The following is a 27,898-nucleotide window of genomic DNA, read 5'->3' as shown; positions in this document are numbered from 1 at the left end:
TGTCAGGTAACCGTGGGTGAGGGGTTTCCCAGGTGGCGCAGTAAAAGAATCAGCCTGGTAATGCAGGAGACACGGGTTCGATCCCTAGGTGAGGAAGATCCTCTGCAGGAGGAAATGGCAACAGATTCCAGTGTTCTTGTCTGGGAAATTCCATGGACAGAGGAGCTTGACGGGCTACAGTTCATGGGGTCGCAAAGAGTCCGAGGCGACTGAGTATGCAGGCACGCACAACATGCGTGAGACCAGTTTATGAAGGGCCTGGAACAGTGAGGACTCCAAACTTGAACACCTCTCAACCTCCGGCGTCTCCTCCAAGCCTAATTCGATCCCGTCACCCCTAGGCCCTGCCCCCTCTAGGCCCGCCTCCTTCAGCCGGCAGGATTGGCTCTTCCCCTATTTCCGGCTTCTGGGACCTCCCTCCCCACCCCGCCCCAGGAGACGGCTTCCGGTGTCATGGCGGCTTGAGGTCCCGGCAGTCGGTGAGGCGGCTGCAGGCCCGTCCCTGCGGAGCCGCTGGTCCGGCGGGCGGGGATGTGACCGCAGTCCCTGCCGGCCTGCCCCGGGCGTCGAGTCAGCTCCGTGTCAGCCCCCTCAGTCCGCACCGATGGCGGGATCCGGCTGCGCGTGGGGCGCGGAGCCGCCGCGGTTTCTGGAAGCCTTCGGGCGGCTGTGGCAGGTACAGAGCCGCCTGGGTAGCGGCTCCTCGGCCTCGGTGTATCGGGTGCGTTGCTGCGGCACACCCGGCTCGCCCCCAGGAGCGCTGAAGCAGTTCCTACCGCCAGGAACCACCGGGGCTGCGGCCTCGGCCGCCGAGTATGGTTTCCGCAAAGAGAGGGCGGCGCTGGAGCAGTTGCAGGGGCACAGGAACATCGGTAATTGCCGCTGTCTCCCTTCTTGTCTTGCCCAGATCCCAGTTTTAGCGTGCTGTCTCTCTCAGCCTGGCGTTCCGTCTTCCGTCTTTTAGGCTGGAGAAGTGGGTCTCGCCCTGCACTCATCACCGGGTACAAGGCCGTTTCCCATCCCCCTTTCACTCTGCAGTACGGGGAAGATTGTCTGCTTTGCTCGTAGTAGATGCTCAGTAAATTCTGTTTCGCTTCAGTTCTCATTAGAGAATGTTGCACAGAGAATTATCTTCTCAAGTGAAAGGAGGTGTATCTTTAGTAGATTGTCATCTCTTGTACGGAAATTTTTGAATCTTTGCACACCAGTGAAAAATGGGAAATATTTCTCGTACTTGTGACGTCAATACTAATAACTCGTATAGGTTGTTCTTGATACATATTTGGTATGGATTTGGGAGAAATGACTCCTAAATTTTACATAGGTGTTCGTATGGAAGTGTGAAAATTATACATGTGCACTTTATACTTTTAGCCAGGTAAGACCATGTTTCATCATTCAGATATTTAGAATGTAAGATATATAATGATTACTGGTGATTGATCTGCGAAAACAGTTTTCATTCTTATTATACCAACAGAGAGCTTATAATTAGTTATGGCTTTGGCTAATAAATGTCTTCCTGGCAAACATGATCCATATTTAATTTGAAGAGTGACCTCTTTAATACTACCATTTAAAGAAGAATTTCATAATACTAGTGTTGCTTTTTTTTTTTTTCCTTTTCTTTTTCAAGGGTTGCTAAATGGTGTATATAACCTGGCTATTTAGGAGGGAATTTTTTTGGCCTAAGTACTTGATGAATCTCTACAAGATTGTTAAAACGTCATCTTGAATGTCTTAATCTCTGCTTTTAATATTTAGATTATAGAGTGCTATTCTGGATCAGGAAAGGATCTTCAGTTTTGATTTTGCATGTTGTGACATTTACGTTAAGAGTACTTAGTATTTGGATTTTTCTTCTGATCAGTTTTGCTTGGCACCCTAAGTGCATATTCACCCATCACTGAGTGCTTGGGAAACACAGTTTGAATTATTGTGTCATATTTAATATCTTTTAGTAGTAATCTGCTGCTGAAGGTCATCTCATCTTATTTTGTTAAGATAAAATAACCAAGTTGTCCAAAAATCTTACTCATGGGAAAAATAAATCACAGTGGCTTGCTCATTAAAGCTATCCTTATCTAGACTACCCCAGATTTTTATCTACTTTGGTAGTCACTTATTCTGAGTCTGGTTTTTAAAGTGTTGTAATTAATTTCTTTTTCCAGTGACTTTGTATGGAGTCTTCACAATCCACTTCTCTCCAAATGTGCCATCACGCTGTCTGTTGCTTGAACTCCTGGATGTCAGTGTTTCGGAATTGCTTTTATATTCCAGCCACCAGGGTTGCTCCATGTGGATGATACAGCATTGTGCCAGAGATGTTCTAGAGGCCCTTGCCTTTCTTCATCATGAGGGTTATGTCCATGCAGACCTCAAGCCACGTAACATATTGTGGAGTGCCGAGAATGAATGTTTTAAACTCATTGACTTTGGACTTAGCTTCAAAGAAGGCAATCAGGTAAGACATACTTTCTCTCTCCAGCCCCTCAATGGTCTAAAACAAATATTTTTAAATAACAGAGGTGATTTAGTAGAGACTTAAGAGATATTTGGGGCTTCCCTGATGGCTCAGACGGTAGAAGATCTGCCTGCAATGCAGATGACCCAGGTTTGATTCCTGGGTCAGGAAGATCCCCTGGAGAAGGGAATGGCTTCCCACTTCAGCATTCTTGTCTGGAGAATTCCATGCACAGAGGAGGCTGGCAGGCTACAGTTCACGGGGTCTCAAAGAGGCGGACACGACTGAGTGTCTAACACACGTTTGAGTCAGGTAGGAGAGAGCTAGTACAAGAGGGCTCTGAAATTATTAAAAGTACTTTACATAGAACACTTTATTTTTCTTTGAGCGTTTGGTTAATTGTTGAATTACTATTACTGATGTCTTCAGTGATGGAAGAACTCATGTGACAGTTCTGGCAAATGGTCCATTCTCCATAGTTTTATCTGCTCTTTGCAGAGTGTCCTTATTTATCAGCAGTGCCTCACAGGCAAGAGAATATCTAAAGAAATGAGCAGTTGTATGGAAAATGTACAGCTTGCCTTCGAGAACTATCTAGTCAATGAACCAAAGAATTATGATCCCCAAGGACTAAAAATTCTGGCATTCAGTTTGACATTGGCTTATCACACATTCTGAGAGGTAAATACACTGTAGAGATGGATGGAAGGTGGGCAGTTTTTGGTTGGTTATAATACTTACTCATTTTCTTTAGGATGTAAAGTATATTCAGACAGACGGGTATCGGGCTCCTGAAGCAGAACTGCAGAATTGCTTGGCCCAGGCTGGCCTGCAGAGTGATACAGAATGTACCTCAGCTGTTGATCTGTGGAGCCTAGGAATCATTTTACTGGAAATGTTCTCAGGAATGAAATTGAAACATACAGTCAGATCTCAGGAATGGAAGGTAAACTGAACCAGTGTTTCGCTTTCAGGTCCTTAATCCCACTGTAAGAGTACTCAATTTATAATGATTTTTGTTGAGGACTCTGATTGCTTTATCTCCTCCGTATTCTCCTTACTGTTACCTTTAATGCTACTCCTCAGTCCCATAGCTACAGATGCGCTAGGGAGCATTGCATGCTCACTGTTTTTAGCTGAGGCCTGGCATGTTATAAGTGCTTAATAAAGTGCTTGAATGAATGCCTTTTCCTGAGGAAGCAAAAGTGGTTTGTTTAGTAAAGTAATTGTATTACATTCTAAAACATTACTAATACAATAGTATTCTGTGAGGATTGTTAGAATGGATTTTGGTTATTCTTTTATGCGTGAAAACCTGGAGGCACGAATACGTAAAACCACTAGCTCAAGGTCATACAACTGGATGTTCTGGACCAAATTCTGTCCCTAGTAGTCAGAAGTTCAGTGTTCTGTCCACAGTTCCACACTGCTACCTATTTGTGCTCTTATTTGTGAACTATCCTGAGAAAGTGACTGCTGCTTATAACATTGTTTGCTTGGGAACATGGGTTCTAAGTTCCAGCTAACATAGGAATTTACTTTTTGCATATTTGTGAGTTAAGAATTAACTGCAGTATGTTTTCAAACATATTGGGGCTTGAATGTTGTGATGGTATCAGTCCCTTTTAGGCTAGGTGTTTGAAAAGCAATACGGTGTTTAGGGATTACTGATTTTGATATGAAGCAAGTATTTTTTTGAGCATATAATACATAGGGTGTGTGGCTGTTACACAGAGTTTTATTTCTCTTAAACCCCTAGTCATCTACATCTGGTGAAACAGTTCTTGGAAGGAATACTTTAATAGTCTGGTAGTTGTACCTTACTTTTGGCAAAAAAAAAATGCTGCCATGGGAGTAAAACTAGTATCACTCTTTGTCATTAGTACCTGCAAACAGTCCAGTGTACTTTGGAGGTACTTTCTCTAGTGATTATACAGATAAACACATCAATTTCCTGCATTGGGTTTGACTAACTTTGAATTCTTCAGACTTTTTCTGCTTAGGACAGGGCCAGGTAAAATTAGATCACATTCAGTGATCTAGTTAATTATTAAATTAGGCATTTAATTTTTTTTTCTTTTTTGGTGAAATTTAGAGGCTGATGTGTATTAAAGCAGTCCCCCCTATTTGCCCCTAGGTAAAAGTATCATTCTATATTTTATCACTTTCCTTGGAGGCACAATTACCAAATATGAGCTTAGGCTCTGAAGTTAAATCTCTAGGGTTTATATCTTCCCTTCACCTCTAAGTTAGTTATTTAGGTTTACTAAACTGTAGTTTACTTTCAGTAAAATGATAAGAGTGTTGAAATGATATCTAATTCTTAGCATAGTGTGTGACGTGTGCTAAGTATTGATATTTGGTGATGATGATAAATTGAGTATTTTTACTCATGTACACACTTCCATAGCACTCCTAGGGAAAATGTTTTGTTCCACAAGGATTTAAGGTATGAATAATGTGACAGATGCAATTTTTAAATTCTGCCCTGGTTTCTCCTTGATAGTTTATTTCCATCTGAAAACCAATTGAAGACTCATCATGAGGATGCTCTGGGTCACCTAGCACACATTTATTTTCTCAGTTTGCATTAAATTACATTTCTGTGTGGTTGCCTTGGTATTTGTTTCCTTATTCATTCACCTAGTAACTGTTCACACAGGGTTAGATACTGAGAATAGAGAAGAAATGTTCCTCTAGAAGTTTTATAATAATCTATGTAATCTCCTTCATTAAGATTATAAACTTTCAGAAGAGAGTGTTTTCTGTTGTATTTAACTTACCAAACTGTTAAGTGCTGTGTGCCTGGTACTCAACAAATAAGGACTGAATTGAATAACCAAAGAAGGACTTTTTTTGTCTTTTTAGGCAAATAGTTCTGCTATTATTGATCACATATTTGCCAGTAAAGCAGTGGTGAATGCCGCAATTCCAGCCTATCACCTAAGAGACCTTATCAAAAGGTACATTACATGTACTTTAAACTTGCTTTTTTTCCTGAATGAATTTATATTATTTTCTGGTTTGCTTAATCATGTAGAGGTTTTGCTTCCTTAGAATTAAAAATCTTTAGATATTCTATACAGACTGGTTTCTAGTAAGAAACAAAGTAGTCAAGTCATTTTAGTAAATTTATTTTCAAAAGAGTGTTCTTGGCAAGTACCAGGTATTGGGCTCTTACTTTGCACTGTTCAGTGGAAGATGGCTGATGAGTCACTGTATGTTGGGCCTTTTGTAACTCTGGCAGTTCTGTAAATGATGGGGAATAGGTGTTTAAAGAGTCTTTACTAACTAAAGACCAAGTTTACTTTGGAATGCCAAAATAATGTTTCATGTAAAGTAATTATATATCATACTTTAAATAATTACCATTGAAAACTCTGGGGACAGATAGAGTGTTTTGCTTTCACCCACTTCCCTTAGTGGTAACATCTTAAAAATCTGAGTACAATGTCAAGACTAGGAAATTGATATTAGAGTCCATGGAACTCAGATCTCATCAGTTTTACTTGCACATATGTGTGTGTGTGTGTGTGTGTGTGTATTTTACAAATTACAGTAGTTTTAAGTAGCTGCTAGTAGCTGATTGATACTAGGTATTGGTTGTTGCATTTTACATTGAAAAGAGGCAGTGTAAAATTATATAATGGATTCTAGGATAGAAGTTAAATTATATAATGGATTCTAAGGTAGACTCAGAAGTCCAAGTTCTAGCATTGACTTTGTTATTTAGCTTGAGAGTTTTTTTGTTTTTAATGATAACTTTATTCTTTTTCTTTCTGCAACTAATACTAGATTTGGAAGCTATAAAAAATCGTGATGAGAAAAAAATTATAAGCTCATTTTCTAGTGTTAGCACTTTGCTGTGTTTTCAGTATTTTCCTTCGTGTTTTGTTGTGTATGCATGCAAATTATTCAAACCTTTTTTTTTTTTTAGAATAAAACATAAATACTGAAAAAAAATGCATAGCCTAGTGAATACTTAGGAATATTATTGTATCTACCATTTAGGTTGAGAAATAGAACTTTACCAGCTACTCTAGAAGTCCTCTGTGTACTCCATCCCAATTGCAAGCCCCTTCTTCGTCCCTAAAAGAACCACTGCCCTGATTTCATTGTTATTACTTCCTTGTTTTTATTATAGTTCTGTTACCTAAGTATGCATCCCTAAACACTATAGTTTATTTATTTTTTTGGATTTTATTTATTTATTTATTTTTCATTTATTCTTATTAGTTGGAGGCTGGTTAACACTATAGTTTAATGTTGCTATTCTATTAAGAATCCCTTTTAAGTTTCGTTTACTCTAAAAGGTCCCTTTCTATCTCCTACCCGCCTTTTCCCTTATTTATTTGTTGAACAACCTGGATTGCTGACTCAGTATAGTTGTCCACAGTCTGAAGTTTACAGATGGTGTTATTGTAGTATAGTTTAACATATTGCCCTATTTTCTGTAAATTGGTAGTTGTATATATGGTACTGTGTGTTTTTAGGTTAGCACATAATGTGGCTATCTCCATTTTATGTGTTAACAGCTATTAATACTCAATGCCCAGATCCATTACTTTGTTAGGAGTTGTAGAACAGTGATGTTCTTAGTCTCCTCGTTTAGTTAACTAAAGATGACTTAATTGGCTTGTTTTCATAATGAATTGATTCCCTATCATCTTTCAAAGTGGATCATTTCCTTTTTGAAAGGTCAAAATATCATTATTAACTAATGAATCTAAATATATTTGGTGTATTTCAGTCTGTTCCAGTTCTTATACTAATTGAAGCTGAAATTATCTCATCTTTGATAAACTTGAGGCTCTGCAGGTTAGCTTTGGCATACCTTATGATCTTTAATAGCTTCATCACTATCTGGTATGATAAGATGTTTCCAGTTCAAAGTATGCATTTCCTGCTCCAGACCTGGAAGTAGCCATTTCTCCAAGAAGTCTGATTTCTTTTAGTAGGAGGTAGTGTTTTAAAACCAGAGTCTGGGATGTGAGGTGATCTGGTTGTGACATCTGTCACCCCGTTCAGCTAAACTGGCTGACTGGGCAGCTGTCTCCTCCCTCCCTCCCAGCTCCATGTGCGGCCCTCCCGGAGCTGTGCGCTTGGGCGAAGGGGATGACCATCCCCGATAGAGGAGAACCGGTCTTTGGTCAAGGGTGTTCGAGTAGCTGTGCTCTTTGCTAGAACCTCCAAGTAAAAGGCACTAAGTCATGTTCGACTCTTTGCGACCCCCATGGACTATACAGTCCGTGGAATTCTCCAGGCCAGAATACTGGGTAGCCGTTCCCTTTTCCAGGGAATCGTCCCAACCCGGGATTGAACTCAGATCTCCTGCATTGCAGGTGGATTCTTTACAAGCTGAGCCACAAGGGAAGCCCAGACAAGCTCAAAACCACAGTCTGGGTATTAAGAATACTCATTGCTATTGGGGTGATCATTGTTTCTAGGCCTGTTAAGTGGGTGGAGTTCATACTGATATTTCTGATTTAAATTCAGTACCACAGTGTTTTTACTTCTTCTGTTTTATGTCTCTTTTCTTTTATGTCAAGAATTATGGTTCTTACGGACAAAGAGAATGCCAGATTAGAATATTTCATTATTACTCATTTGCTTTATTCCACATTACACTAAAACAGTCTCAATAATGGTGCTATAGTAAGATTACTGAAAACAGTTGCGTTTGCATATGCGCTTCCTGTTCTCCCCTTTGAAAAATAGTTGTAACCTTGTCGTCAGATTATATGGCTGTGACATGCTATGCACTCTTTATTTTTCAAACGCTCTCATTTAGTCTTAGTTCTGTGTGTAACTAGATATTTAATATTCATCACTGGTGCTTGTATTCTAATCATTTTAGTCTACTGAAGCTTGTTCTTTTGATCGTAGGATTAATAATCTCTGAGCTCTTGCTTATTAACAATAGTTAAACTGTGTTACTACACTTGAAAGTCTGTTTATCTGTTTATAAAAATCCTTGGCAGACATTTTTCTTGAGCATTTTAAACATATTACAGTTGATCGTTGAACAGCATGGGTTTGAACTACGTGACTCCGTTTATACACAGATTTTGTTACTACATGATGTGCAGTTGGTTGAATCTGTGGTGCAGAACTGTGGATACAGAGAAACTGGATATGGAGGGCCAGCTGTAAGTTAAATCGATTTTCAGCTGGGGAGAGGGTGTGCTCCTAACCTGAAGTTGTTCAGGAGTCAACTGTAGTCCATTTTCTTTTAGCAAACAGTGTTGCTGTTGAAAGCAGAGTGCCAATGACACTTTGTTTTTAAGTAATTTGGTCTTTTGGTCTAAATGCCATGAGAATTTCATGTTTTTGTTAAACGTCTAGTGATTTTACCAGAATAATACATTTTGATTGCTCTGGGTCTGAATTCTCAGGAAATATGTAGTTTTAGATCTTTTTGTTTGTTTTATGGAAGTATTCTTAAGTTATAGTTCTTAGTGTTTGTTCCATTACTTTGCTTTTTTTTCTTTGAAGCACTCCCATTCTGTATGCATTGTTAATAGATTTTCTCTAACTATTCAGTATTACCACTCTCTTGAATAGTTTTTTATTTATTTCTCTTTGATTTATTATTATTTCTTTTTGATTTAACAATTTTTTCTCCTTTCTGCCTTCTGTTTATCTTTAGGACATCATCTTTTGTTTTTATTCATCCTTATCTTACTTCTAGCTTAAGCTTAGTTTATGAAATGATTTTTTTCCTTTTATTCCTAATTCTTTCCTGAGTTTTGTTACCTGATTTTTGGTATTTTCTAATTTTGATTTATGTTACTCTTTAGTATCTTGTATCTTTGTAAAAAATACTTTGGGCTCATTTTCAGATGGTTGGTTACAGTGTTCCTCTGTGTTGTGGTTATATCTTTCTTGCATGCATTTTCTGTCTGAGGGCAGGTAATTTTGTAGTCTTCTTTCCTTGTTTAGGAACTTTGTTGTAATACTTTGTGTGTGGCTCATTTTTATGTGAAATTCATTTTCCTAAACTTAGAGACAAAGATGTAGCTTTTCTAACTGTACACAGCTCTTCCTCCTGTTGTTTTGTGTGTGTGTCTTTTTTTTCTTGAGATCCTGTGGGCTCTTCCCGTTCCCTACTTTTTCCTGATATCTTTGTCTCTTTCTTGCTCAGTTTTTATTTACCCCATCAGTGTGGGTTCTCTTCCCGAGATTTCTTTTCTCTGTGGGACTCTGCCCTAGAAGGCAGCTTCAGCTGATGGTTTTGAGAGGTTCTAGTGTCTAGATTACTTCAGCCCCGTCAAATCTTACAGAGGACCCCTTGCATTCATTTGGAATGTATAATAACCCCTTGATTAGTTTAAAGTGCTTTTCTCAAGTTGGTTTTTTTGTGCTTTCCAGTGAATACCTGTTTTGGGGGATTATTTTTTTCTCTGGGTCATCAGATTAACTGTTGTTTCTCTCTGCTTCCTTCTGCATAGAAGCCCATCTGGTGCAAGTCTTATTGCTATTGATGGTTTGTCCCTAGCTACTTGGATTTTGTTGTCTAGTGAGGTTACTTACTTTTGTTAGAGATGTTGTCCATAAATTTTTTTATTTTGCTATCAAGTTGCTTTATTATTAGGAGGCTTTAACAAGACAAAAGTCATCTCACTGCTTTTTTTTTTTTTTTAAATTCAGTTACCATAAATCTGTGTCTAGCTTTTTTTCAGTTAGTGTTACAGGATGTGGATCATTTTCCCATGTTGTGTTTATTAATCAAAAACATTTTAAATTAAAATTTAGTATTATGTCTTCAGTTTAGTTCAGTTCAGTTGCTTAGTTGTGTCCGACTATTTGCGACCCCATGAACTGCAGCACGCCAGGCCTCCCTGTCCATCACCAACTCCCAGAGTTTACTCAAACTCATGTCTATCGAGTCGGTGATGCCATCCAGCATCTCATCCTCTGTCGTCCCCTTCTCCTCCTGCCCCCAATCCCTGCCAGCATCAGGGTCTTTTCCAATGAGTCAACTCTTCGCATGAGGTGGCCAAAGTATTGGAGTTTCAGCTTCAGCATCAGTCCTTCCAATGAACACCCAGGACTGATCTCCTTTAGGATGGACTGGTTGGATCTCCTTGCTGTCCAAGGGACTCTCAAGAGTCTTCTCCAACACCACAGTTTAAAAGCATCAGTTCTTCGGCATTCAGCATTCTTTATAGTCCAACTCTCACATCCATACGTGACCACTGGAAAAACCATAGCCTTGACTAGATGGACCTTTGTTGACAAAGTAATGTCTCTGCTTTTTAATATGCTATCTAGGTTGGTCATAACTTTCTTTCCAAAGAGTAAGCGTCTTTTAATTTCATGGCTGCAGTTACCATCTGCAGTGATTTTGGAGCCCTAAAAAATAAAGTCTGACACTGTTTCCACTGTTTCTCCATCTATGTGCCATGAATTGATGGGACCAGATGCCATGATCATATGGCATGTTGAGCTTTAAGCCAACTTTTTCACTCTCCTCTTTCACTTTCATCAAGAGGCTTTTTAGTTCCTCTTCACTTTCTGCCGTAAAGGTGGTGTCATCTGCATATCTGAGGTTATTGATATTTCTCCTGACAGTCTTGATTCCAGCTTGTACTTCTTCCAGCCCAGCGTTTCTCATGATGTACTCTGCATATCAGTTAAATAAGCAGGGTGACAACATACAGCCTTGACGTACTCCTTTTCCTATTTGGAACCAGTCTTGTTCCATGTCCAGTTCTAACTGTTGCTTCCTGACCTGCATGTAGGTTTCTCCAGAGAGAGGTCAGGTGGTCTGGTATTCCCATCTCTTTCAGAATTTTCCACAGTTTATTGTGATCTACACAGTCAAAGGCTTTGACATAGTCAGTAAAGCAGAAATAGATGTTTTTCTGGAACTCTCTTGCTTTTTCGATGATCCAGTGGATGTTGGCAATTCTTCTTCCAGTGGATGTTGTGGTTCTTCTGCCTTATGTCTTAGGTATATATAATAATTTATTGAGCTGTTTACTCATAAGTGGCATTTATATTTTTTTGTAGTTGAATGATTCAGAAAGTCATGCTAATATAATTAATGTTGTGCTGAATATTTAGATGTTTTTATTTTCTTTATTGGTTATATTTTCAAAAGATTTGATGTACAGATACCTATTTTTGTGTTTTAGCATGCTTCATGATGATCCAAGCAGAAGAATTCCTGCTGAAATGGCATTGTGCAGCCCATTCTTTAGCATTCCTTTTGGTAAGTTGTATACATCTTTATTTTTTCTTGGTTATTTTATAATCAAGTAAGATATCAACTAATTTATATTCCCAAGCTCCTTTGCCTAATATTCATCAGTTTATTTGGAGGAGTTAGCATTTAACCATGTTGTAATGAATTTAACAGCCCCTCATATTGAAGATTTGGTGATGCTTCCTACGCCAGTGCTAAGACTGCTGAATGTGCTGGACGATGATTATCTTGAGAATGAAGAAGAATATGAAGGTCAGTGCTTCCTAAATTTTATTTTAATGTGTCTTTCCTGTGTAGAATAGACATACCATTTCATAGCTTTCTCATATTTTGCTAGTTTATATAGTGAGGATATTGAGCTGTATGATCTCTGAAGTACACTTACTTTTGATGCCTGCTGCAGATTTAATGTGTCCCCCACCATTTTCCTATGAGAAAGCTCTAAGCCCCAATGTTGGAGCTTTAGGAGGTAATAGGGTTAGATTAGGTCATGAAGCTGAGGCCCTTCTGATGGAACTAGTGGCCTTTAAAACAGAATAGACAGAGCAGTCTTTCTCTTTGTTCTCTTTCTCTGCCCATGTGAGTATAGAGCAGGAAGGCAGCTGTCTACACCCAGGCACCAAATTTATCTGCACCTTGATGTTTGAATTCCAGCCTTCAGAACTATGAGAAACAAGTGATTGTTGTTTAAGCCACTTAGTGTGTGGCATTTTGTTAGAGCAGTCCAGGCAGACTGGAACAATTCCTCAGATCCTTTTACATCTGATAAACCTTTACTAAATACAAAAAGAAGATTATCTTTCCCAGCAACTTCTTTCTTTCTGTCTGTGCTATTCCTGCCCTATGCTTTCACTTCTTTTTAGCTCTTATTTATTTATTTTACTTTTAACAGTTCATTCACTCAAAACATATTTACTGAGTATGCACTTACCACCGTGGATTTATTTCCTGTCTTTAGTGTAATAGGGGAGACAGTTATATAAACAATTACAAGTATATAAACAGTTATATAAATTTGAAGGTTACAATAAAGTACTGAGGCAGAGAGGAGGGCTATTTAACTCAGTCGGAGTGATGCATGAATGGGCATCTCTACAGACATACAATATCTGAGTTCTGTTAGTAATTGAAGTTGCTTGACTAAAAGTTGAGGGGTTGAGCTAAAAGTAGCTCAGAGACACAGAAATGAGAGAAAGTGTGGCATATTCAGAGAACAGCAAATTGTTTGGGATGGCTCTATCTTAGGATATTGGGGAACAGTCAGTTAAAGCTAAAAAGGTAGCCAGAATACAGATATCTAGTAGACTTGTTTAATATGTTTAAGAATTTGGACTTTAATCTCAGAGATAGTAACACTGGAATATAAATTACACAAAAGAACTTTGTATCGGGGTAGAATAGTTCCTGGCTTCTGATAACTATTCAATAAATATTTGTCCATTGTAAAATGCAATAAAGAGCCGTTAAAATTTAAACTAGGAGAGTGTTATAGTCAAACTTGGGTTTAATAAGAGCATTCTGGAAGCAGAGTGGTGAATGGACTAAAAAGCAGGACCAAACTTAAAAATATCAATTGCGCGCATGCTAAGTCGCTTCAGTCGTGTCTGACTCTTTGCAACTCTGTGGACTTCAGCCCTCCAGGCTCCTCTGTTCATGGGATTCTCCAGGCAGGAATACTGGAGTGGGTTGCCATTTCCTCTTCCAGGGGATCTTCCCGACCCAGGGATTGAACCCAGGTCTCCTAGGTCTTCTGTGTCTCCTGCCTTGGCAGATGCATTCTTTACCACTTCCCCCACTTGGGAAGTCCAGAAATATCAGTTGCTTAGTGCTGAACATTTTCTTTGTGGAAAATTAAACCATTACTGATGGAGCTAATTTTACCACACTGTTTCTTGTAAGGGTAAATCATTTTATGTCCCTCAGTTTTATATAGTTACCTAACAAATGAAACAAACCTGATTTCTTTGAATCTGTGACAGTAGTAGGAATCTCCAATCTATACTTTTTAGGATGCCTTTTTATCTGGAAGAATAGTCTTACCCTCATCATTATGTTGGAATTCCCAGGTGGCTCAGTTGTGAAGAATCCGCCTGCAATGCAGGAGTGAAGTGAACGGACTCTTGAGTGTCTGACTCTTTGCGACCCCATGGACTATACAATCCATGGAATTCTCCAGCTCAGAATACTGGAGTGGGTGAAATGAAGTGAAGTCACTCAGTCGTGTCCGACTCTTTGTGACCCCATGGACTGTAGCCTACCAGGCTCCTCCATCCATGGGATTTTCCAGGCAAGAATACTAGAGTGGGTAACCTTTCTCTTCTCCAGGGGATCTTCCCACCCCAGGGATCAAACCCAGGTCTCCCGCATTGCAGGCAGATTCTTTACCAGCTGAGCCACAAAGGGGACGCTATGGCTGCATGGGCCAAGAAATGAACCTGGGCCTCCCTTGTGGCAGGCGAGAATTCTACCACTGAACCACCTATGCGCAGTTCAGGACATGTGGGTTCAGTTCCTACGCTGGGAAGATTCCCTGGAGAAGGAAATGGCAACCCACTCCAGTATTCTTGCCTGGGAAGTCCCAGGGACAGAGGAGCCTGGCGGGCTCCAGTCCATAGAGTTGCAAAAGAGTTGGATACCACTTGGCAATTAAACAACAATAGCATTGTTTTAATTAGGTCATTATGGTACAGTAGTTCTAAATAATCTCTTGACATCTATTTCAAATTATTAAGTCTTTTAAGTGTCTACCTACTGTATTTAATTCTGTCTCCTAATAATTTTGATTGCTATAAAATTCAAGCATGGACTTTCTTGAGTAAACCTTAGGATAGAGTGTATCTGTTCTTTTCTGTGTATCTTGCTGTGTAACACCTTTTTTCCTACTTCGAAATACATTAAGCATTTAAATGCTTAAATGTTAATTTAAACATTTAATGGCATTTAAATATTTAAATGCTATTATATCTTACTATTTAAGAGTCTTACATGAACTAAAGTGCAGCAGACTTTTTAGTACCATTAAATACCTTTGTTAGTTCTGATTAGCAAGGTCATCTTCAAATTACAGTAGTGTTAGGTAAGTTTGCCTTGCTGGAAATCATATATGTTAGGACAGCTGTCTTATAATCTTGATGGTCGTGGGGAAGAAGTTAGACTCAAACCTTCCAGTGAGACCAAAATAAATTGCAAGTTTTGTATATGTTAGAGTATTAAAACAAGGAAGAAGGGAGAGGGTAAGGAGGGAAGGAAAAAGGGCAGGCAGGCAGGAGCGGGTAAAGGAAAAAAAATTTAGCTAAAAAATCATAGGAGATTAAAAAATATATATATATTCCTGGAGTGGAGAAGGTACAGTGTGCACTAGTGTGCCCAGAATTCAAAATTATAATTCAACAAATTTTACCTTGACGTAACCACCATAGACAAAATATTTACAGTTCTTACCACAGAAAGAACCCTTATAAAGCAAGCCAAGAGATAGTGGGTAAAGGACACAAACAATTTATATGAAAGGATGTGCAACATATCTCACACACATTTTATTCTCATTTGTTGAAATATTAATACTGTACTCTGATATCTTTGTCACTTGTCACATCAACAGTGAAGATGTGGGTGAGGTATAGGAAAGCATATTCTCATATGTCACCAGAGAGAGTATAGGTTGGTGAACCTATATGAAAAGCAAATTGGTAACTCTAGCAATTACACGTTCATATTAATTTTGACCTAGCAGTTCCATTTCCAGAAAGTTAATTTGTAAGTACACAAGTGAAATGAGATGTATATACAAGTTTATCTATTACAGTATTGTTTATAATGACAAGCAATTTGGGAATAATTTAATTATTCATCAGTAGGACACATTAGAGAATTTATCGATCTTTTATAGAGTGAAATATTAAATCACCATAAAAATAAATGAGAAAATTTTGTGTAATGATATTGAAAGGTCTAAAAATGTAGTTTTAAAAAAGAGTGGAACTTTTTATTTAAAGCATATATGATTATGTTTGCTTGTGTAAGCTTATAAAGTTTTTGGAAGGTTACAGAAGAAACTGATAATGCTTATTGTCTTCAGGGAGGGGACATTTTGGAAAGTTGCAAGAAAACTTTTCATTTGGATTTCAAATTATTTGACTGTATTAACCAAAACAGATTTAAAATATAAAAAGAAAATTATTAAATGCATTAAATTTATATTATTCTTAAGCATAATTTTAAAAGTTACAGAAAATGACTTCATTACCTAGATATGGATTCTTGAATTCTTGAACTTAAAATCTGAAAATAATGAATGCTTGCAAATTACATCAAAGTGATTACTGCTGTATTTATTAATAATCAGATGTTGTAGAAGATGTAAAAGAGGAATGTCAAAAATATGGACCAGTGGTATCTCTGCTTGTTCCAAAAGAAAATCCAGGCAGAGGACAAGTAAGTGAATATTTTTCATAATTTGAAAATGATTCAGTGGTTTTTAAAATCCTGTACAAAATGTTTTAATTTTATAGAAAGATACACACAAAATGTTGCTAGGAATTAAGAATTTGCATTATCACGGTTTTTACTTTTTTGTACTGCTTTCTTTTTCCAAAAGTTCTATAATATGCATGTACTTTTTATCAGTTAAAAAATTTTTTCTTAAGTGTTAATCTACTTTTAAGCCATTATACACAGCCAGCTGAATCATATGCTAATTTAGGTCAGGGTCAGCTACAGAAATATTTGGCCCAGTTTTTTCTAATTAAGTACAGTTAGAAAACCATTTAGGTTAGGTTCTGATTGTAATAGAATTATCAGTGATAATTTAAACAAGGAAAATGTACTGGACTGAGAATCCTGAAAGCTGAGTTCAAGTTTCAGCTTGGCTTGTTTTGTGAGGAACCTTAGTTTTTTCATCTATAGAATATATAAGCTAAAAGTATGATCACAGTTTCTGAAGAAAACTCTGTGATCCTAAATTAAGTCTTTCTTGTATCTGTAGGTTTTGTTTTTTGTTTTTTTTTTTTCCAGAAAATAGAATATAGTTTTATTCTGTTCCTTAATCTTAACATCACTGACATTTGAGCTGGATAATTCTTTGTTTGGGGAGCTGTCATGTACATTATAGGATGTGTAACATCATCCTTGGCCTCTGCTCACTGGATTGGTCTCTTTCCACCCTCCTCCTCAGTCGTGACACCAGGAATGTCTCTATAGCCAGTGCCACATGTCCCCTGCTGAAATCACCTCTGGTTGTGGATTTTGTCTTTCATGGTTAAACATTAGGAAAATTCTTAGCAACTGAAAAAAAGTGAAAGAAATTTCACTCTCCTCTTAGTGAAAAGTTATTATTGCCAGTCTAGTAATAACAGCATTTACCTCGTTCAGTGTCAGGAGCATACTAATAACTGCATCCTTGCTGTTTATTTATTCAACCATATTTGTTGAGCGTAACAGGTGGGATACAACTGTGAACGAAGCAGACAGAACAATGTATAGTGATAAGTGCTGTGGAGGAAAAGAGATGGTAGAAGAGATATAGAGAGTGCTATGGAGGGGCGGAGTGCAGTTTTAAATAAGCAGGTGAGGAAGAACATAATGGATTACACTTGAGTCAAAATTTGAAGGAGGTAAGGAAGAGAATTCTAGCAGAGAGAACAGCAAATTTCAAGCCCCTGAGTATGCCTGGTAGGTTTGAGGAGGGCAGTGTGGCTATGCCAAGTGAGAAGAATGGAGAATAATGGGAGCTTAGCTCAAGGAAGTATGGGAGTATAGGACAGATAAAGGAATGAGAAGGAAGGATGTTGGAAGATTTTTGAATTAAGGATTAACATGATCTGACTGAATCTGAGTGGCAAGATAGAGAAACCGGAAGAGTCTTTTCAGGGGAGAAGTATCCATCTTTTAAGATGATAGGAAAAAAATAAGTATGACCAAAAAGAGTAACAGCAGCGTGGTGCAGCTGAAGTGTGCTAGGCCTGTGACCGAAGGTGGACGGAGCAAAACCATCCTCTGCTGTCAGCGCAGTTTTGGGCTTCCCTGGTGGCTCAGCTGGTAAAGAATCCGCCTGCAGTGCAGGAGACCTGGGTTCCATCCCTCAGTTGGTAAGATCCCCTGGAGAAGGGAACGACTACCCACTCCAGTATTCTGGCCTGGAGGATTCACCCCTACACATTCCATGGGGTTGCAAAGAGTCCAACATGGCTGAGCAACTTTCACTTTCATGAGCAAAAAGACATTGGGTTTATCAGTGCAGAAGAATTGATGCTTTTGAACTGTGGTGTTGGAGAAGACTCTTGAGAGTCCCTTGGACCTCACGGAGATCCAGCCAGTCCATCCTAAAGGAGATCAGTCCTGAGTATTCCTTGGAAGGACTGCTGCTGAAGGTGAAACTCCCAATATTTTGGCCATCTGATGTGAAGAACTGACTCATTGGAAAGGGCCCTGATGCTGGGAAAGATTGAAGGCAGGAGGAGAAGGGGATGACAGGGGATGAGATGGTTGGATGGCATCATTGACTTGATGGACATGAGTTTGAGTAAGCTCTGGGAGTTGGTGATGGACAGGGAAGCCTGGCGTGCTGCAGTCCATGGGGTCACAGAGTCGGACACGACTGAGCAACTGAACTGAACTGACATGACTGAGCAAAAGAAATAAGTTTCTTTATCAACAAAAGAAATAAACTTCTAAGTGGAAAGTGAATGCAACTTTTGATAAATTCTTAAAATCACAGATTTAACTTCTTTCAGTTATTGAAGATGTTGCCTAGTTGGTAAAGTCAGCATGAATTTTTTAGTTCAAAATAACATGTTAATTTTTTAAGGAATATTCAAAAAATCCTGGAATATAGATTATGGGATGCTTCTTACAATTATAAATAGTAGTCAAGATTAAAATGATAGAACTCTAATGTAATTAATTACATAATAAGTTATAAAATGTGTTTCCTCTATTTATTTTACAGTGATATAATGTGTAAAACTGTAGGTTATCCATAAAGCAAGAAGTAAGATAGGAAGCATTGTATTTCTTGTATAAGTGCATGTCTACTCATTTATTGAACTTTGGTCAGTAGATTTTAGAGTAATTACTAATCAATTTAAAAAATCAAAAAGAACTTCATATTCTCATTGGACATCATTTAATCTTCCTTTTATATTTAATGAAAAAGTATTTATTGCTAGAAACTACAGCTAAACACATCGGTTTTGGGAAGAAAAAGAGATATAAAATATCAACTATATCTAAGATGAGTAAAATGGGCATCAATTTTTAGCATTGGATGGTCTCAAACTTTTTCTTTTAAGAGTAATGCATAGCTTAAAATGTCATAGAATGGAAGAGGCAGAATCAGTTCTACATGTCCATTTTACAATATTAATGAATTCAGAACATGCCATCACAGGCCAAAATATCCTAGGTCTAGTTGTCACAGTTTATCCTTAACAGAAATATTTGCATGACCAATCATAGGCAGAAATATTTGCATGACAAATGCAGGCAGAGTCCATTAAAAAAAGAAAAAGTATTGGATTTGAAGTTGTTTCTTTTTATGTCCTGGAAGTTTTTATGCCCTTTGGAAATACTTTGATTTTTCAGCTAGGAAAAGGGTTCCTAAGAGAGGGGAAGTGAAAAGGGATAACCTGCCTGAACTTATAGGTAGATCCACTTTTAGGAAAAGGTACAAATGACAGTTAGGAATCTGGAGATTGATGTCTGTCTACCCTTGCATCCACCTTGAAAGTCTCTTGAGTGTCCTAGAGTGCTGGCACCTCAGTGTGAAGAATGTTGATGGAACAAAGTGGGCATCCGACTGAGGTGGGAGAGGCAGTTCTTCCCCTGGTTCACACACTTACACAGTAACTGAGGATCAGTCAGTTCACTCGCTTGTAACTTTTGCTTTAGATTGCCATAGTAAATTAAATTAGTCTAATAAATTAAGCTATTTCATCTACCTAGGAAAGGAAATTACCTAGTTTTAAATTTCTTCCTTACTATAGTTATGGCGTCTACAAATCTTTGAGGCACTGTTGAAATGTAGTTGTTCTCTGGGCTGTTCGACCCTGTCTTCAGCAAGTGTTTAGCACTGTTCCACATACTTTTATAAACTTGGCAAAAGGATGTATGTTTTGATGGAACTTTTTTCAGAATTGAACTGAGTTCTAAGTATTCTAAACTTGGCTGGTCCATGGACCAGCAGCTTTAGCATCTCCTGAAATCTGGTTTAGAAATGAAGAGACTCAGGCCCCACCTTAGATCACTAAGTGATATACACACACATGCACACGCGTGCGTGCACACACACACATGTACAAAGTTGGAGAAGCACTGTTCTGAAACAGTTTTGATGAAAATGAAGTTACTTTGTTTTCTCTCTTCTCTTACAGGTCTTTGTTGAGTATGCCAATGCTGGTGATTCCAAAGCTGCTCAGAAATTACTGACTGGAAGGATGTTTGATGGAAAGTTTGTTGTGGCTACATTTTACCCACTGAGTGCCTACAAGAGGGGATATCTGTATCAAACTTTGCTTTAATCAGTAACCTGAGGACTGTTTCCTGTTTCTCCTCTTCCATTTCCTGGGTTATTCTACATCTGAATGCAGGAGTACCCCCCTTATCATTTTAAGGGAATACTTTGTATATTTACTCAATCCTACTAATGTGCAGCCATTGTGCAAACAGTGACTGCATTGCAGACATTGGGCACTGGGTAGGACAAGACCTCTTAGCTGTACACTGAGGGGTTTCAGAGCATCCACGGGGCATCTTTTTTTGTGCAGTAGGGCAAGTGCTGCTCTTCAGTATGTAACTTAAAAAGATATCAACTATTTCATGTGATCATGAAGCAGGGACGAATACTATCCTGTCATAGGAATATTAACAAATTTGTTAGCGTTGGTGACATCACTTACAGATTATTCCTTTATGTTGTCAGATGGTTCTTCCTTATTGATATCCGTAGTTGGCACTGGATGCTGTCAGTAATTTTAAGTCATTGTCAAGCAGCAGTTCCCTACTGTGTTCTTAACACTGAGTTATGATTTTTTTTAAAGGAGTACTGTAGTACTGAATATTCCTTTAAAGAAACTGCGGTGAGCCTATCTCTCTATATTTTTTTTTAATTAAGGCTTTTAAAATAGAAAGCTGATGCTTGATCTTGCACAATTTTTATGTCTAGTATGTATGCTTGAGTGAGTGTGCAGGTATGAAAGGTTAGAGAATATTTGAGTAGCATTCTTTATAGTGTGAATCTTGTGAGTTAATACAGTCTATGCCCATCTCTTCCCTACCTGTTTAATGTCCGTAAGATTTAGGATACAGGTTTTTTGGGAGTTGGTGTGTCTGAAAGAATGAAATGAGAAAATAGTCCATTCCTGAGAGGCCCAGAACACACAAGTCTAGACTGGATTACATTGAAACTCTCTTCAAGTGAGAAAACTCTTGTAAGAGTTTTGGTACACATAGATTGCCCCATCTTTCAGGGTCTGCTTTAGACCCTGCATTAGCTCATCTGTTTTATACTGACTCTTCTAGGATCATTATAAGATTTCTCAAGATAGAGTTCTGCCTACTATGATGGAAAATTTATGTTGGTTAAAAAGAAAGAATTAATTGTTCAGTGAAAGGAAAAGAAAAAAAATAGGTGAAGGGTGCATAATCAAGGATTCTTTATTTCTTCCTTTTTCTCTCATCTCCCTCCCACACCTTCTTTTCCTCTTCCCCCATTCTTTACCTCTATCCTAAGCTGAAGAGAAGTTAGAGGAAAGCATCCTAGTTGGTCAGGTGGTCTGACTTTTGACTGCAAGGAAGTTAAGAAAGGTGTAGCTATAATAAGGTGGAAGTAGAAAGAAAGAAAAACTCATGAAGAATTCTTAAAAGGATTCATAGCAATCTAACGTGACCCCAAATAGAGGCTACTAGTATTCCTAAGTTCATGGGCACAGATTGATTACGTGGTTTTAGGAATGATAATCAATGGATTCCTCTCACGTTACAGTAGATTGTCTTCAGAGGTTTAAATCTTAGGAAATCTTTATAAAGCACTGATTATACAAAAAATGTTATATACAGGTTATGAGTTTTTGTTTTCTTAACTAAAGGAAAAATTTATTTATTTATTTATTTTCCTAAGGAAAACACTTTTATATCTTTCCCTGCTGGAAGGCTCCTCATAGAGTTTTTCCCTGTGGGTGCCATGCAGGTTATTGAGAGCCCAATTAAGAATTTATGTCTTAGAGGATGAATTATTTTACCCTGTTCACACAGTTACTATTTGATATTTTAGTTCATCATAGTTACCTAATTCTTCAAAACTCTCTTTAATATTTATTATGAAGCCAAATTTGGTATAAGGAGGACAAATAATGAATTGCCAAAAGACCTTGCGGCCTGGTGCCCAAGGGAAATTTGTATAAGTAACTTCTAATATGTGCCCTTAGAAGGAAGAGCTATTCTTTTTCATTTTGGCCCTTTAAGAGGTTTATTAGCTGGTTTGGTTTCAGGTAAAAATTCAAGAGAGTATTGTGGAGACCTAAGCTTTCCTAAAACATAAATATTTGTATGGGTAGCAGCTTCTATGGTGATTAAAAACACCAGGTCCTTCCATACATACTGATGAACACAGTGCAAATGAGTTCTTTTTAAGGGCAAGTATTTTAGGTTAGCACATATACCTTTCTCATTTCCCTTCCCCACCACCACCAAAAAGAAAAGTCCTTACAAGTAAACTGCAGGTAGGCTTCTAAGCGTAATGCTGCAGTGTGCTGCTAACATCTTCATGCTGAATTTCACAGCATTCTTTGATCGTCTTATTGTTGATGAGTATACATCATGAGTATATGTAGTGTTTAACACTGTAGAATTTTATTACAGCAGATGCTAACTAGATTTTAAGTGTGCTGAGGGAATAACTGATGAGCCTAAGTAATCATGCATTGAATTAAATGTTTTATATTTAAGCCACAAAATTGAAAAAAGATGCCTCCTTTGATTTAAATTGTTATTTTATAGCTCTTAGCCCATTACTACCAAAGATGACATTTGCAGATTTTTCTCCCTCTTCTAATATGAGAAGTTTAATCTTGTTAACTTTTTTAAACCTGAACCAAATATTAAAAGATGCAGTTTTCATCATCCTTTAGGATGAAATATATTCACAGAGATTTTGATTCCTTGAAGTTTTAAAAACAAATTTTCTTTTGGAGAGGTAGGGTAAATATACGAAGGTTCATGTTCACGTAACCCCTACCAGTTTGGGAAAATTTTATCTCAGGTAATTTTTCTTTCCCTGAATTAATATCTGTGCTTCCTTCCCTCTTGCCTTCAAGTTTCTTCCTTATTGTCCCATGATATTGTCCTGGTACATTTTTGTCCCAGAAAAGGCATGTAAATTGATTATTCTGTAGGAAATCTTTGGTTCTTTGGAAACATATTTGGAGGAGGTGGCTAGTTGGCCACTTTCAAAACTTTAATGCTGTATTTAGAGAAGAATAAATGGGATTGGATGCCTCAGTAAAAAATAGCACTAGCTAAAAGAAACTATTTGCTGCATTTTAAAGGCATAATAACAAAATGAGCCTCTTGCAATAAGAGATTGATTGCATTTATTATTACTGGATGTCTTCCCTGTCTTGTGGCCATCAGTATAGCACATCTTTAGAAAAAAAATTCTCTGCTATGCCTTGGGCCACTACTATGGCTGCTTTTAGAACAAAACCACAAATACAGTTTTTCTCATCCTTCTCCCTGTTTTCATTGAGACAGGTATTGCCTTCTTTTTAAAGGTACTCTGGCTGCTAAATAAAAGAGTGCTGAGCTATGTTAAATTAGCCTTTTAAAAAAAAATCTGAATTATTATTTAACTTCTCTTCTAGAATCATGTTACTTGTACTTATATTTTAACCATTGAGCAAATTTGTTATAAGGGATGCTGCCAGAAAGAGTGCTGCCATGTAAAGGAAGTTGAAGAGTAACTATGGGCATAATGTTTGTTTCTGTCTTAGTACACTGGGCTTTCACCCTGGTAAGGGAATCAGTTACCTTTCTGGAATAAATTATAGTCAGAGTTACAGTACTCAGATGCTGTTTTAGGACTCATTTGAGTTATTTCTCAAATGCAGGTAACTGACATTTTGGCATCCTTTTCTTAGACTTTTGTCCTAACCTTATAAAAGTAGGCCTAGCTTACATAATTTCTGCTACTAGTTATACTTGGCAGTGTGACATGTTATTTTTTATAATTTAATGAAAATCAGCACCATAGTAACTGATGGTAATTATACTGACATAGTTACTGGGTGAGGGGGTGGGGGAGACACTCAGTAACCACGTGTTTTACCTGGACTTTCATGCGAGGGTATGTGCCAGGTGGCTTTATTCAGATTAGGGTGCAGATGGAAGCGCATCATGACTTTTAGTCTGGTGGATGTGTAGACAGTCAGAGATTTAAGCAAGTGCCTTGTGTTTCCTGGAAAATACTAAACTCATTTGGGTGAAACCTTCCCAGATGATAGTAGTTACTGCTCCTTTCCCTTCCCCTGGAATAACTTCTGGTTTGAGTAATGTAGTATAAAATTCCCAATATTTCTTTGGTTTGTCTTTTTTTTTTTGGTATGTGTGAAACTGTTCATATTTTTTTTTTTCCCCTAGTATTACATATAATGGAAAGCCAGAGTCGTCTAGCAGAATCTAATTCTTCCTTGGATGTAGTTCCATTTTTAATATTACGTTCCTTCTTCAAATCTTACTACTCTAGCTCTCTGATAAAATTTATTTCTTGTTAATTGTGGTCACAATACAGACCAAACTTTGGTCACAGCTCAAAAGAATTTCCATTTCTTAAGGTGCTCAATAAATCACCTTTACTTTTGAGATGTTAGCCTTTTCAGGTTAGTATCACTTCCTAGCTTTCTCAGTGAATAAAAGAATGTTGAATCTCTGTGAAATGGAATTCATCTGAGCCTCTTGTGGTATATTTGGGTAAGTTACATTTTCTTAGTGTTAGAGGAGTATGATTGTTTTTGTTTTTGAAGTACCCCAAATGTCAGAGAGTTTATTCTGTTTTAGATTAGCGTCTTCTCTGACACCACAGGATATATCATGTTTGTTATCCAGTGTTTTTCACTGCTTTTTAAATTCACACAGTGATTGACCAGTAGATTTACACAGTGATTGACAAGTACTTATGGACATTTAAGAAGGTAAATAGTTTTAACTGCTGCAATTCTGGACTTTTATAGGAGAAATGGGCTGTAAAAGAAATACCTGTAAACCAGAGAGCATTTAGAAAATTGTCTATGGGTGGTCATGAAGGTGATCTTCAGGATATGAGATACACAGTTTACATAACCTTTGTTCTCCTGATGTGAAGTTTGTATTCATTTTCCTACAACTCAGCACTTTTGTTGTCCGTTACACTATTTAGAAGGATTGTTTTATTTGCTTTATTTGTGCTTTTCAGAGAGTTGTCATAATCATGGCAGTTACATTTGTGGCACTATCAATGCCAAAATTCATGGGAAATTTATCAAATGATTGCAAGCTATTTCCCATTAAATAGAGTAACTGTCGCAGTATCCTAGAGGAAACTGAGGGCTTTTTTGAAAGTCATGTATGTTTTATGATTAGCTTTGTGGTCAGAGAGAACAGAGCATTCTGTCTTGTTTTGCCTTATGTGACCATTGATCCATGTGACTGTTGATCCTTGTTGTGAAGTAAAAGAGCTTATTTTGTTATACTACTTTGTATAATGAAAATAAGTCACATTCTGAAGAAAAAACCCCAAACTGGAATTGTCAAAATTTTTATTCCTATTTGCAAAACTCTTAGGTAATAACATCAGAGCTATTTCTTATCATAAACTCTTGATTGTCAGCAAGAGAATTGTATGTAGTCGGTTCTGTCCCAGTTGGAATTCCCTTCCCTTTCTAAACTCTCTCCTTAATAGTATTCATGATGTCAGAATAGTGAGTGTGTAAAAGAAAATGTAATGAGGGGTTCTGTATCACACATCCAAAATCATGCATTTATGGACTCAAAATCTTTTCACTTATTTGAATTATCTATAGCTATATTATTTTATTACCATGGGTTGTCAGAAATCTACCAGATTTAAGAGTAAAGAAGAGAAAAGTAATATAAACAGATGAGGGGAAGAAAACGGCTTCCTTTTTCAGGTATTATTAATTGTTCATATAGTTTATGACCTAAAAATGATATTTATTTTTAAAAATCCAAGTTTGGTACCTGTGACGTAGAAACATTGCCTTTTCTATACATTCCTCATCATTGTTTCCCTGGAAAATTATTTTAAGAGTGTATGAGACCAGATTAAATATCCATATTCAGTTTGGTCAAATTTTTAAAAATAAATATTTAAATGAGACTCTATCTTTTGTGTATTTGGCATACATCAACACTTACGCAAATCAAGGGTCAGAAAGAAACGGAATTCGCCATCTCTGTGGTTGCCTTTGCACATTGGGTGCGGTGGGTGGTGTAGTATGCACTAGCTGCAGTGTTGTAGCATCTTATGAAAGTAAGTAGTGTTAAGTACAATAACGAAGAGGTTAAGATGCATCTCGGTGGAATATTTACTTTGCAGAGTGTAAAGCTGTCATATCTCTTTCCAGCAGAATTTAACTCCTTCATTCTTTTCTTTTTTTATTTTTGGAAAAAAATCATAAACAATTTAACATTGCTTTATATCCTCCTAACTGTCAAATCTGGGGTAGAACAGATTTTTTTCCCCCCAAAGAACTCCATCTTTGTTCTTTTGTTCACTCTTTGAAATCCAGTTATGATCAACAGATTTTGATAATTTATGGCTTCCTGTATCGGCACTGGAGTGGTTGGTTGTGAATATTAAAACCTACTGCTGTTTTCCCTCAATAACATGTAATAGCTGTGTTTTTGCTTAGAAGGTATGGTTAGAAAAATGTGAATCATCACTTAAACCAAAGCCAGTTATAAGGAGTATTCTCTCCTGTTGGTTTACCTTCACCTCAGAACTACAAGAACATTACAGTACACAATAGCTGTCTATAGCATTTGTACCCATTGTTTCAGGAGTTTATTGGTCTTGGCATTTCTTGGCACAATGGCTCTCTGTTCTTGGTGATGTCTTATTTTTTTGTGATTTTTTTTTTTTTTTAATAACTGAGTGGGACTATAAATGTAGATGTGTATCAGTACCAAGAAATTCTTTTCTCAAATCTCTGTATTTCTGATTTCTATTCAAGTCTTTTAAACATGTTTTTTCTTGCTGAGTAGCAAAGAACTTTTATTTTCCACTTTCCTATATGCTAAAAATGTATGGACACAGCATTTCAATTAACTGAATTGCATATAGTTTTTTTGCTGAAAACTCTATCTGTAAACACAATTGCCTTGTTCAGTTTTGTTGTAAACTGACTTATCATAAGATGCACTGTTGATATGCTTTTTGATGTGTGTTTGATAAGGGTGATAAAATAAAGCTTAAAAACAAATGAATTGCTTTTTATATTTCAACTATTTCTGTGTTTAGTACAAACATTCAAGTTTAGATAACAGGTAAGTATACTTATGATTTAATTTTTACTGAGAGCTACCATTGAAAACTTTTCATGTAGCTTCATTCATTTCTAAAGAGTATAATTTTTCACTTTTGAAAATAGTGCATACACTGACAATACCAAAATGTAATTTTTTATTTTGGAGTAGATGTTTTTGATTACGTAGAAACAGGCTTATCTCATGAAAAGAACCAGAATTCATAATTGAGAAACTTGTGTTCTAATCTTGGATCTTTTATCAAGTTGGATGACTTTAATCAAGGGACTTAATTTCTGACAACAGTATGAGATCGTAGGTTCAACCATCAGTTGTGGAGCATCTCCTAGATGATGGTACTATTTTAGATTATGTCATGTTTCATGTTCCCTTTTACATTTATGAAAACTAAAGCCCTAATAGGATAAATAAACTTACCCAACATTTACTGTGACTTAGAGATGGTAATCATATCCTGGTCTCTCTAGGTGTGGCATATTTTTTAGGAAACCAGTGGCTGTTCTGTATGATGAAATCAAGGGAAAGAGACTGCCGAGAAGGATACCCTAAGAGACTGTTTTAAGAGCTCAGACTAGGGAAAATGAGTATTTAAATTAGTAATTCTCACACTCCGTGTATAACAGAATCACCTGGGAGGGCTTGCTAAAACGTAGATTGCTGGACCCCACCTCTAGAGTTTATGGCTGTAG

At 37.4% G+C, this 27,898-nt stretch overlaps 1 protein-coding gene across 2 annotated transcripts; it reads left to right on the top strand.

The window, feature by feature from the left end:
- Nucleotides 1-438: 438 nt before the first annotated feature.
- UHMK1 (U2AF homology motif kinase 1) lies at nt 439-27,145 on the top strand. Of its 2 annotated transcripts, XM_061120239.1 has the most exons (8): nt 439-872; nt 2,172-2,464; nt 3,219-3,410; nt 5,333-5,427; nt 11,605-11,681; nt 11,829-11,927; nt 16,021-16,109; nt 20,045-27,145. In XM_061120239.1, the coding sequence occupies exons 1-8, from the start codon at nt 605-607 to the stop codon at nt 20,189-20,191; spliced, it is 1,260 nt and encodes a 419-aa protein (XP_060976222.1). In that variant the 5' UTR covers nt 439-604; the 3' UTR covers nt 20,192-27,145. The 2 variants fall into 2 exon arrangements, with proteins under 2 accessions (XP_060976222.1, XP_060976223.1); XM_061120240.1 differs by lacking the exon at nt 3,219-3,410.
- Nucleotides 27,146-27,898: the final 753 nt, after the last annotated feature.

The sequence above is a fragment of the Dama dama genome, chromosome 20, assembly GCF_033118175.1.
Source record: "Dama dama isolate Ldn47 chromosome 20, ASM3311817v1, whole genome shotgun sequence".
Taxonomy (NCBI): Eukaryota; Metazoa; Chordata; class Mammalia; order Artiodactyla; family Cervidae; genus Dama; species Dama dama.
The sequence above is the reverse complement of the archived record's forward strand: the minus strand, read 5'-3'. Positions and strand labels throughout refer to the sequence as shown.